At 39.0% G+C, this 13,445-nt stretch overlaps 1 protein-coding gene and 1 pseudogene across 2 annotated transcripts in view; one reads left to right on the top strand and one right to left on the bottom strand.

The window, feature by feature from the left end:
- The window catches only part of Nbea (neurobeachin), a 487,335-nt gene that overhangs the window by 409,997 nt on the left and 63,893 nt on the right, over window positions 1-13,445 (top strand). For both annotated transcript variants that reach the window (XM_057757235.1, XM_057757236.1), the window contains exon 45: window positions 8,929-9,069. In XM_057757235.1, coding sequence (XP_057613218.1) covers window positions 8,929-9,069 — 141 coding nt within the window. The remainder of the gene's footprint in view (window positions 1-8,928; window positions 9,070-13,445) is intronic.
- LOC130866013 (40S ribosomal protein S21-like) lies at window positions 8,260-8,511 on the bottom strand (annotated as a pseudogene).

The following is a 13,445-nucleotide window of genomic DNA, read 5'->3' on the forward strand; positions in this document are numbered from 1 at the left end:
TCCTGACTAGCTGGGGTGCCAGCCTGTGCTTCTGAAGTGACTCCATTCATGCTGTCGAGTTGTGTGCCTCCTTTGCCTGGGCTTTTTACCTTCTGTCACTCACATACACTTCCCCAGTTTTATGAAGTGTGAAAATAAATAGCAGAGGAAGCAGGCAGAGCCTGAGTTAATCAGCGAACATGAACATGAACTATCTCCTTTTGCAAGCCCGGAATTGGCTGTTGGTAGTGGGCTGGTTGACTTCTGGAGTGGGAAGAGAGAGGTAGCTTTTGCCTTCAGTTCTCCCGTAGTCCAGACCCACGCGTTAGCAGTCTGTTATTTACACACTGTCACACTGACAGGATGGGAAAATGTTAGCAAATTAAAGCCTCTTGATATGTTAATAAATCGCCCTTGCATTGTTCTCATGGTTCACTGAATTTCCTAATAGAAGCTTCCATACAGATGGTCTAGGAACCCAGGACTATCCTTTATAAAACCACTAATACTAAGATTTTAATGTATGAAGATATATCTTACTGTGCACCAATGGGAAAGTGACATTAGAAGTACACTGTGCGTGGGAGGAGAGACCACAGTGGGTAACAGCACTGCTGCATGAGGAGGCCCCACCGAGTACATGGATTTCTCACAGCTGTAATAGATCAGCAAAAGAAGGCTTCAGTGGGAAATCTGTTTCCCAAAAGCTCAAGAAAGAACTGAGATTATTAAATGTTACTAACTGGAATTATTTAATAAGAAAAGTAGTTGTTTTAAAAACAAAGATTAGGAGTCCTGCCCTGACTTCCCTCAGTAATAGACTAAAAGCTGTAAGATGAAATAAACCCTTTCTTCCTCAAGTTGTTCTTGATCATAGTGTTTTATCACAGCAGTAGAAACCCTAGCTAAGACAGCGTTTAATGTCACATCTTGTGCACAAGGGGCATGCAAAGAGTGGTGGATACAGTGCAGATTTCCAGTCACCCTCTGAGTTAGGTATTATTGACTAAAAAGTCTAGTGAAAGAGTATTTGATTCAACTAAGTAATTTTTAATTCTAGTAAGATCAAAAGAATATCATTCAATAATACATTTTCATGCCACAAATTGTTCTATTATCTCCCTATTATTTATTTATTATAAACCCTAAGTGTTTATAAAAACATGAGGTGGATATTTATCTAGAATGATTTTTTATTTATAGTCTTATTTTTCTCCTTGTCACCTTTGAAGAGCAGAGGAAAGAATTTTTATTTTGACTTCTTTTTTTTTATTAGACTACACAGGCTCGTCGATTGTATTTATTGTTTGACAAATCAAATGGTCTGTAATTGACCAATATTTTCAGTACCAGCCACCAACAGGTGGATATATTTTTCCCTTCAGTCTATATAATTATATATATTATATATATCTGCTATGGAAAAGTGAACGTGTTATAAAGTTTATCTTAAAACACGATACATGTTAGTGCCTCAGTTATTTATATATACTTGCATGAATTTGACTCCCAGGTTCTAGTGGTTACATGATTCCGACACAAATTGTAATCTGCTCATTAAAGTACAAATGAGATTTTCCATTTCCCAACTATGTCTTCTGATAAATGAATCATTTCATTCCAGAACCAAATCCTAGTAATACTGACATAAACATAAGACATCACACATGTGTACACAACACATTCGCATAAACACACACATATACACAAACACACTCATTCACAAAGTGGAAAACTATTTTGTTAACACAGGAGTTGTTTGACTGGCAGATGAGGATGAAGTTAGCGTTTCCCACATTATTGTGCCACTTAAAAAGAGGAAGTGATAATGCCTGGGGCTTTGAAATGCAGCAGTGCAAAAGCATGTGCTCAGGTGCTAATGTTGCTGAATGCCTGTGCACATGGAGTGGAGGCGATGAATCTGGAGAGTGAGCAGCCCAGAAGCCTAGAGCAGCCTCCTAGTATTTCTTACCTTTCTTTTCCACCATAAATAAAAATACCCAAAGTGAAAGTTTTCTTAAGCTAGTATATAATCTGCCTAATGATAAAGTTTCAATAACTAAATAAATACAGAGTTTTAGAAAAGTATTAAATGTAAGTCATAAAACTTGATAATTTTTGATAGGCTAGTAAATAAAAATAATTTAACTATATTAACATTAATATAGTAATGACTTTGGCTTCATGTAATACAAGGTCAAGTTAAACTGGCTTCAATTTAAAAGATAAAAGTTTTTGCAGACCTAGTATTTCTAAGGAATCCAGAGTAGTCAGTTTTGGGAAAACCTGTTCTGAGCACACCTCTGCTGCAGCCTGCTCTGGGCTTGATCTGACCAACTTTCAGGAGTGCAGCAAGGAGGCTTTTGTAGCCCCACCAGAGATGCCTTTCTTCCCTTATACTAGCACCTCAGTTCCTTTGGATCAACTCTAATCATGGCTTTTTGGTTGGTTGGTTGGTTGGTTGGTTGGTTGGTTGGTTGGTTGGTTTGGTTTTGGCTCCAAACTGGCCACATAGGATTTTGACAAACTTTATTGAAGTTTGGAGTTGTCAGGGTTCAGCCCACCTGCATCAGGCATGCTACTTACAAAGAAGGAATAGTTCATAAAGGAAGGAGGAATGGACAGAGGAACTGTTGCTGCTTGTTTGCAGGAGTTGGTCCTACACGTATCTACGTGCATTGGGAATTAGTGCCCTTTCTCCAGAGTGCACTTTTTTCAGATGCTTCATCATTGCACAGACCTGTGCGTCCCTTTCTCACTGATTCCTCAGAGCTCTTAGTTATAGGAACCTGCCCTTGATATGTCCTCTAAATGTCTCCTCTTTGTTTGCCTTGTTTTATGGCTAAACATTTTCTTTAAAATCCCCACATGGTAGCTTTACATGATTTTCTATAGTCATCCTGGTAGGTCTTTATTCTTTCAGTGTTTGTTACTCAGAAAAAAAAAAAAAAAGGAAAAGAAAAATAAAAAAAGCCAGGTTCTGTCCTGGGTGCTGAGAATTCACTATTACTAGGCACTGTCTGTGACGCTTCCAGAATGAATCTGAACCCCTTCCAAAAGCATAAGTCAGATAACAGAGATGGAAAGGGCAGAAGGGCAGAGGAGTTGGTAGGAGTGAGCCCTGCATTGTCACAAGGATGTTTTTCATGATGATGTCATGTAGTTTAAGATAAAAAAAATGGAAAAGGTAAGAATTTGAGGGGCCTTTTCTCATAGATTTTTACAATGAAAGGATGACTTAGATATATCAGAAGTCCCGATATGATAAGGGTGTTGAAACACCCAAGAGCTCTCCTTAGAAACCTTACACTGACTCAGCTTCAATCTGTTTCTAGTACAGCCCAGCATTGGATCTGTAAACTGGAGAGCTTCTCACAAAATTCGAGATCTCAATTTCCTCGTTTGTAACATAAGGGCATATGACTGACCCTTCCCTCCATTTCCTCCGTTCCTTGTTTGGGTCTGACCTCCTGCCTCTGCCTCTCATGTGCTAGGATTGTAGGTGTGTACCACTGTGTATGGCTGGTTCCATCTGTTTCTGAGATTCTTTGGTGAATAAGGAAAGGAAGCAAATGGGCAGTTATGAAAAAAAGTCATCTGTGATTCTAATCTTAGAGTCAGCATGAAAGTGCAACACAGTGTGGTGTGGGCAGAGGGGTCATCAGGTATCCATTTTCTTCTTGTGAACTTAGGTAAAGGGATGCCTTGCAGACCCCAAACACTTATGTAAATCACTCTAGAAAATGAATGAGAAAACAGTCTTATGTGAATATACAGTGTTCTGTAGTACGAGCTGCGGGCTGTGTTCCTGCCGCCCCAGCTCCTGGTCGCCTGGCTAGCTTATGCCTCGAAATAACAACACACAAACGGTATTCTTTTAAGCACTGCTTGGCCCATTACATCTAGCCTCTTCTCGGCTAACTCTCGCACCTGGACTAGCCCATTTCTAATAATGTGTGTGGCACCCCAAGGTGCTTACCGGGAAGATTCTAGCCTACGTCCATCCTGGGTCGGAGCTTCATCGCATCTGCCCCAGAAAGGAGAGCTATCGAGTCTGAGCTCACTTCCTCTTCCTCCCAGCATTCTGTTCTGTTTACTCCACCCACCTATGTTCTAACCTATGAGGGCCAAGCAGTTTCTTTATTTTTTAACCAATGACCTTCCTCCATCAGTGTCTTTAACAGTCAGGGTGACAAGTAGGGGCCATAGCAACATTTTAAGTGATACAGATAGAATTTCAGTACTGTGAGCACTGACATGCTCATTTCCCAGTCTTAGTGATGTACAGTGCTGAGGTTATTGTAGTGGACATCTCATGTTTCTCCTTGAAAAGCCCTTTTAAGTCTTAAAAATTATAATCTACTTTGATGAAACTGATTATTCTTTAAGTGAGTTTACTTTTATTGTTTAAGTCAGTTAAACTTTGTATTCAGAGTTTTCTCTCAACACTCTAGTTTTTCATACAATATTTACCCAGTAGTTTTTTTTAACTTAATTTTTTAGTCATTTTATCCTTGCCTTATATAGATGCTTATTCCAAAAAAATGATTTGATTATAACTTAGGAGGTTTTAAGGTAGAAAATATTGATAGGTCAATGATAAAGGAACAGAAAGCAAAAATAGAAAAATAAATAAAATGGAAAAAGCACTCAGTTATATATCAAAAGAAATCTCACCCAAATACATTCAAGTACCACCTAAGTAGAGTGTGTTCTGTTATATGTTTGAAGCAGTTATGTATTTAGATAGATAGATAGATAGATAGATAGATAGATAGATAGATAGATAGATAGATAGAGATAGACAAATGGTAGGTAGATGAAAGATGAATAGATGCAATGCGTCTACCCTGAATAATGTAAATTTATGTTGACATCTTTCAGGATATTTTTTTCCATGCAATAAAAATCGCAAACTTGTTAAAAAAAAAAAAAAAAGCTTTTATGTGGTACTCAGATTTTGCTCCTGGATCTTTGAGGAATAGATAAGGGATACACATGGAGGGCCAAACAACATTTGTTCAGTAGATACAGTGTTTTGTTGCTACATAATAATCCCTCTCCAATTTTACCAGGCATGTGAATGTCTGGGCACATGGTCAGTTCATTCTCTTGCATTTTAGCAAGCTATATAAGCATACTAACCCTTCTAAAAACAACAGGGTTTTACATCATAAAAATTTAAATCATATTTTTAGTCTCTGCCTGCTATTTGTGCCTGCTTTTATGTCATGTGTCACTGTTCATTTGCTGCATAAAGTATCAGTAGATCTAATATCACGTTTTTAAACTCTAAGTGGAAACCACAGCAATGTCTGTATCTAAATGGCACTGCTGATAAAAATAGTTCCTGTTGCCAACTAAATGTGTCGACCTCAGTAAATATAATCGTGTGTTTTCATCATAATTTTAAACTATGTTTTTCTGTCAGATTCATATGGGATTTGCACTACAAAACTCACCTAAATTTTAAAAAGATGCCAGACTTACAACTTTATCAATACAGAGGTAGACATATGTTGACATCAGTATGAGAGAATCTGATGCTCTTGGCTCGAGTAAGAAAGGATGCCATCTAGTAACAGAATTTGAATCTCTTTCAAAACAACTAGAAGCTTGTTTTCCTTTAAAAAGTTTGTTTATTGACTACTAGAAACTAAAAGTGAAATTATGTACATTTTATTTCAGAAAATTTATTTCTAGCTTCATTGGACAAAAATTCCAGATCAGAAATGTATTTTAAGCAGTAAAGGAGAGGTGTGCAGGCTTTAATACAGTACAGCTGTTTCATACAGAGCGCAGTTCGCAAACACTCCAGTAGAGAGACTTCAGTGAAACCTGAGCAAAATAGAAAACGTGAATATTTTATTTTATCTTTTTTGGGTAGTTGAGGAAAAGGGCTGGGAAGTATTAGAAGACTGGCTATTTCCTTCTTCCATGGTATTCTGTGAGGTCTTAGAGTGCAAACAGTATCAGTAAAAGTTGATCCTCCTGTATAGGCAGATGTTCTGCAACGGAGAGTTCCGCAGCACATTCAAGACGGAAAGAGGCAGCCTTCAGATGGCTCCCTGAGTTGGGAACACAGTTTGCTGACACCCAGCCGAGTCTAGATATCTGTTCACTATGTGACCTCCATTTTTTTCTATTTGCTAGCACTGTCCTTTCACCACCCATAAAAGTTCCCTCTGTTTTAAATACTGAGAACTTTACAAAATGTATAACAAAATGCCTTCCTTTTATACATCTGTGTAAAAAGATTTTATAGGTAACTGGCAGAATTTAACCCAGAATGGGGTTTAAACCTTGAAGTACTTCAGTGGAAGGTTTATACTTTCATCCCATGGTTCACAAACACAAAGGTCAATAGTTTTGGAACTTAAAATATTAGTTCTCTTGTGCCCATGAAACACAACTTTAAGAAATGAATAATTAAGTTGTTTAATATTGGCTAAGTCATAATAAGGGCTAACATTAAAGGAACATACTTTACAAATAACTTTAATATTCAGGCTAAGCACCCTTACAAATAAGAGCTTATTATGAAAATTCTATCAGTCCTAACTGCTGGCATCATTGTATTGTTTAAATTAGTCTTTTGGGACTAAAAGAAAATGCTCACAGCAATTTATAAATGAATTTTTCTCTCCTGTGTAACATTATATGTCCCATTGAAACACTAATTTCTATGACTTCTGTTAAGATTAAGCTTTTGGGGAGCTTCATGCTTAAGTAGTAATATTAAATTTGTGGGTAAAGAGTGATATACTTAATACTTTCATTTTCTGTGTAAACATTTATTTGTGCAGTATGCAATTGAAAACGGTAACTTGAACCTAGTTAATAAGTGTGGATTCCATATATGAAGAAACCAAAAGCAGACACAAAATTGAACTAAGGCAGTTTGCTATTTGCATACCTGAGTGTCAGGTCCAAAAGAAACTGGGACAAAATCCTAATTAGCACACCAAAGTTCCGGCTGGCCCCTAGGCTCCCTCAGAACCTGTGGCTCTTCTCAGCTCTTCTCACACTGTCTTCCACCCTAAAGTTCTCCAACTCATGGGCTTTCTTTGCCCGAGCTTCTTTCTCATTTCAGCCAGGCGCACTCTTATGTACCCCCATCTTCCTCACCCCCACCTCTCCTGTCCCCTCTCCTTTCAAGGCCTGCTCCATTCTGCTGACCATGTTTAGTCTACTCTTTTCTCTCCCTGCTCAGGACTCTTCTAGATGCCTCTGGCTGCTCTTCCCTCATAGTCACATTAACAACCTTCCCCTCAGCCATACCTCGGAGCAGTTGTGTCCTCACTTTGTACAGTGAGGATGTGCTAGGAATCATTAAAGAGTGGGCGTGCTAAGAAGTCTTTAGCTGGCATGTGCTTTTGGAGGGAAGAAAGTAACCCATGTCCTCGGCTAGAGTTCTGACGGCACAGGTCTTAGTGGCTTCACAGAGCACCTCTGTGGGGACCCGAGTCCTCTGGATCAGCCTCTTCACTCATTTTGTTGCTTCAAAGGATTGGTGCTCCCATTGGCCAGTGACAGGACAAGATCAGCATTCCTTCTGTGCTTCCTCTCAAGGCCTTTGGCTCCTTAGCATAGAGAATAAAAATCACTGAGCCTGGCAAACAGGAAAGCCATTGCAAAAGTGAGGAAGTTCCACAACTCAGCAAAGACAACTGTTGGAGGAGGCCGCTAGTTAATTCCCAGCTGCCCCGAAATAATCACACAGAAACTATATTATTTAAATCACTGTTTGGCCCATTAGCTCTAGCTTCTTATTGGCTAACTCTTACATCTTAATTTAACCCATCTCCATTAATCTGTGTATTGCCACGTGGCAGTGGCTTACCAGGTAAAGTTCAGGTGTTTGTCTCTGGTGGGACTACATGGCTTCTCTCTGACTCTGACTCCTTTCTCCCAGGATGCCATTTAGTTTTCCTCTCCTAGCTCTGTTCCCCTGTAGCTCTGCTATAGGCTCAAAGCAGTTCCTTTATTAACCAGTGATATTCACAGCATACAGAGGGGACTCCCACATTAGACAACAACATAGAAATCTGTATTAATAATGATTGCCAAGCTCAGTGTCTGTCATATGTGCTAAGGAGCCGAGGAGAATGAAAGGGAGCCATGAAAATACTAATTTGACCTGAACAGTCAAAACTGAATCACTTACATTTTGTTTGGGTATTTTTTTCTTAATGTTTTTGTTTGCTTTCTTGTTTTGTTTACTTTTTTGGTTTTTGTTTTGTTTTACTGTCTCACTTTTATTTATGACAAGTATTCTGGTCAAAAGTTCTTTGAGACAATTGCATAAGCCTTAGCCAACTGGAAAATACAAGCATCTGACTCTCCCATTCTGTGAATGGCCCAGCAGATAGCATAAGTTTTAAATTGGCCATTAAACCAGTCTCTGATCCTGCCACCCTTGGCCATGTTCATCTTGATGAATGTATGGTCTTTTGCACCAATGATGCAGTTGCTTGTGGAGCATTTCCAGGGCACTTACAGATCCATGAACTCGCTGGGGTCGTTCTGCATGTTTAGGCCTGGCCTACTCACTAGACCAGCAGAGGAGCAGAAAGGCTTATTTGTTTTATTTTGTTGAGAGGGGAGAGAGAGAAAGCGCATGTGCATGCAAGAAAGAACATAATATTAGATGGGTAGGGAAGGGAGATGGGAAAGATACGGGAGAGGTCCAAGAATATGATAAAAAAAAAAATGAAAAAAAAAAACCTGAAAATCTGATTTTCTGAAGTTACAGCTGAGTCTGGGAACTTTGCTCATGCTGCTGTGTATTTTTAATGAGTACTCTGATTAGTAATTAGTAATTATGATCATTGAAAATGCCATAGAGAGCAGTCTATTAGTGTTGAGGACTTTCAGGATGAAGCCTGGACATCCAGGGTTTTTACTGTTACTGTATGGAACACAACATTTCCTTTTATCTTTTTACAGCCAATTGGTGCTTTGAACCCAAAGAGAGCAGTGTTTTACGCAGAGCGTTATGAGACATGGGAAGATGATCAGAGCCCACCCTACCACTATAATACACACTACTCCACAGCAACTTCTGCTCTGTCGTGGCTAGTTCGAATTGTAAGTATCATCCTTAACGCTCTCTATCTCCAGAGTCTGCTGTGTAAGGAAATTAAATGAAAATCATGCACATTTGGTGTCCATTTTAATGACTAGAGACTAGTGAGCAGAGAATGGATTCCATGTACCCCAGGGAAGATTCAGCCTGTGATCTTCCTTCTCAGATTCCCAAGTGCTGGGATTGCAGATGTACACACCACACTTTGAGGTTTTTTTGTTTGTTTGTTTGTTTTTTGTTTTTTTTTTAATGTAAGGTCATTTGGAAGCCAGTTACTTAAATTCCTATACTTATTTTTAAACTGGGGATTAGCACACACTGAGTAGACACTCTGTTACTAACCCTAACCCTGCATACGCGCGCGCACACACACACACACACACACCCATATCCCCAAGTGAGTCATAAAGGACCCTCTGGTGTACATCTTTAATTTTAGATCAATTAATATATTAATGAAACAAACCCAAAACTGACTTTAAGAAACCAATTCTGTACTTCTAAACCAGAGGTAAAGATAGAAAATTGTGATCTCTTTTTTAAACCAAGATTTTTAAATTAATCTCATCTCTTCAAAATTCAGCTCAATTGTGTGAAGTTTGATTTAAGAAAAATCTTAACTGTATTTTAGACCATAGAATAATTAGATCTAGTTGTAATTTTGAGAGCATCACTGTTGTGGCCAGGCCTGGTTACAGGAACCAGTCAGAGCTGCCCTCCTTCAGTTGGTGGTCACAGTAGTCTGCATAGGCAGAAGACCCCTCTCTCTCAGCAAGAAAAGACCTCCTCTGATTCCCCACACAGAGTTCATGGAATCCATCCTGTGGCTCTAGCCTCAGAACTGAACAGACTACAGAACTGATCAGTCAATATTCAGGGGAGCTAATTTCTGATAACCTCAGACATACAATGTGGTCTTAATTGATTTGTACTCAGAAATAAGAAAACAAAAAGACTGATAAATTCAGTTCTCAGATCACCAGTGACTAGGCCATAAATTTCTAGTCATTATCACCACTAGTGGGGAATGACCTCCTAGGCATGAATGAACCACAAGCAAACAAAAATCAGTGCAGGAAACTAGATTTAAAATCTAGGGGGAAAGGTGTCTGTAAAGTTCTATTTGCTGATTGCTGTGGAAGCCAAGGAAAAAATATGTGGCTGTACCTAAGCAGGCCAAGAACTGCCCTTCCCAACACACACAACCTGTTTGGTTTCATCAGGTTAGTCCACCTACAATTTGCAAGAGGCCCGCAGAATCATAACATAAATACATTTTTAGAAAACATTTAAACCAAAAGTTTGCAATCTGGGAAACCTTTTTATACCTCATCAGACTGGATGCCACAGCCTTGGTGAGCCACCACAGTAAAAGGGAGTATACCTCGCTCAGGGCTCTTGGCGATAGAAGAAAGTTCAGAGCTGTGTGTAACAACAACAACAACAATAGATGTTTCAATTGGTTGCCTGAGATTTAAATAAGAGTAATGTTTGATTGCATCTTGAAATAGACACAGTGGTCTTATGTGTTTTGTGTGAATGCCAATTAGTCAAATCGGGAGACAGATTGGCAAAACTCATTAAAAGAAAAAATACTTGTTTTCAATCACCTGGTTTATTTACTATTTTTCTCTTCCAAGTAAGCTAAATCTTTTCTCTAGTCATGAAGCACAGGTCCTTTGGTGGGTGGAGCATAGGCCAGGAACTGTGCAAGAACCTGACCGTGATCTTCCATGTATACTGCACAGAAAGCAATGCTGTCTCACAGCTTCTAGTACTCTTGTTGAGAAGGAAAAAGAAAAAAGGAGAATTAGTTTCATAAATTTTAAACCTGGTATACCCAAAATGTTACTTTTTGATCATGTAACCAATAAAAAATATTTATGCAATGTTTAATATTTTTGAACTTGTTTTGAAATACAAAGAACTATTTCTAGCACACTATTGCATCTGTTGGCTTGCTGTATCTCACAACACGGATATCTAGAGTTGCTTTCATGAACATATCAGAGACGAGTACTGTGGTCTAACAGCTTAGGGAGCATTCAGCTAATGGTCCAGGGAACTTTGCTTTCTTCACTCTTACTCTAAGTAGAAAATGCACTTATAATATGTGTCACTAAGAATCTATTCATAGAACATTATACATATTAAAATAAGTGTCTGTCCTCTACCTTTCAAGTCTTTTAGACCTAGTCATTAAATTCATTATCATTCAATCTGTTTAGTATGACAATGATGATGATTGCATAAAAATGCTAATTAGCTATATACCTCATTACTTTAAATTAAGAATATTTTTTTAGGCAAACTACCAATGAAATCACTTGTCTGACTTGCCAGACCCTAGAAAGACTGTTGCATTGATGACTGTCAGACAAATGCTGAATAAAACCCTCATTTGAAACTGGGATTCCTTAATACATGGGACAATTGTGATCAGACTTTTGTCCTTCCTGGACCTGAGACATCACCCAAGTAAGCACATGTTGCTCACGACCAGCTTCCTGTCCTACTAATGTGCCAGCTCAGCCATCTAGTGCTTCCGTCCTTCAGACATTTAATAGCAATAATCCTTAGGACGGTAAACAAGTAACATTCAGAATTTTACTATTTACATGTGTTTATAAGTTACAACTTTTTATAATTACATATTATTTAGAAAGCTTACCCTAGAAACTAAACTGACATGTATCATTAAAAATACCTGTTTCTAGTAAAAGTGGCCAACAGAACTTTCACAAGTATCACTTAGCCAACTCAAATAAAACTTTTCAGTGTGGTTATTTTGGATGCTGACACTTAAGGGCAGTGCATATGCACTTAGAGGAAAATAAAGGATATTTAATCAGAAATCAGAAGTGTAGCACACAGAAGGTGGGCAGGTTAATCAGTAGAAAATGCTGACTGATTCTAGAGTTACTTTAGGGTTCTTTCAAAAGAAATAGAAAAAAATAAATCTCAGGCTTCAGAGTACTGTAGAAATAGTCATCCTTCCCACATATAGAAGTGTGACCTTGAACTTGCTCAGATGCTGAGGGGAGGCACACACCTGCTGGGGAGACAAAGTCAGGGTGCCAGCCCAGACAGACAGAAGGTTCTGTGTTCTTGACACAGGAAGGTCTCAGTATCAACCTTCTTCCCTTCCCTCTCTGTAAGGTAAGGCTCCACATCACTTCAGATCTGCAACTGAAGGGGACTCCCTGCACAGCGGGGGCTCCCTTCCAGGACACAGATTAGGACCATGGGGTGGGGGTTGCTAAAGTGGCAGGAAACACTGGTATCAAATGACCTTGCAGGTGTCATTCTTAGGAGAAAAGGGGGAGGTCTCTGTCAGAATGGTGGTAAAGGAGGTAGAAGATGAGGAACCAGGGAAAAGGAACAAGGAAAAGGGCAGGGATATTTGTTCCAGAGGGACAAAGGACGACCTCTAGACAGAGAGGAGACAGACATTGCACATGGGCAAATGGCAGTTTATAAAGGTAAAGGGAACAATCCTGTTAGGATGAGGTGTTTAATTTTAATTGGTTCTGTTAATTTAGGTGAACCAAAAGGGGCTTCTGATTTCTGGATTTTGATAGTCAGACTCAGGCGGAAAAAGTGGCCAAATAAAGGAATAAACCTTGGTGGCTAGCTTTAGGAATGTAATCTAACAGTTTTGAGCAAGGCAGAGGGAATAGAGGAGAAGGGCAAGGCCCACCGGAGCCACATGCTTGAGTGGGCTGTGTCCCTTCAGCATCTTTCCTTTACTGGGATGACACATGATTGGAGATTGGTTTGCTTTTTAAGTGAAGTGAAGGAAACAAAAGCAAAAACAAACCAATGTTGTTTCTAACATGGAATTAACTGGTCTGTAGAGGTTACAAGGCAGGGAAGGCAGCCAGTGCCCTTGGAGGAATCCAGAAAACTGGCAGTCTGCGGGCACAAAGCTGGCTTCTTTTATCCTTTTGTGTCAGGTAAGGCATAGCAAGCTTTCTCTTTTTATTTCATTTAATCTTATCTAATTCCTGCAATTATCGCAAAGATTATTGTCAGTGCCAGCTTACAATGATGCAGAACAGAGGAAGTTTTGTGGCAGAGTCACATGAAGGAACTTGCTCAAGACGGGTGTATAGTTCAGTCAGACTAAAATTAACCAGTCATGTTCTGTTCAATTCTTCAGTGCTATTTTCAGTTTATAGTCCAGTTTTGATTGATTTAATGAGCATATCTACCACATTTACCATCTGACTTATTAGTAAACTAGAAGTCTACAAGGCAAGTTAATCAGCGAGAGACACCTCAGTTTTTGTTTCTAATTGTGGTGACATTTGTTCGTCTCTCACATAACTTAAAATCTTAACTGCGTGGCCTTCCAGGCTGCATATTTGACTTTCAG

This window comes from Chionomys nivalis, chromosome 24, assembly GCF_950005125.1.
Source record: "Chionomys nivalis chromosome 24, mChiNiv1.1, whole genome shotgun sequence".
NCBI classification, from domain to species: Eukaryota; Metazoa; Chordata; class Mammalia; order Rodentia; family Cricetidae; genus Chionomys; species Chionomys nivalis.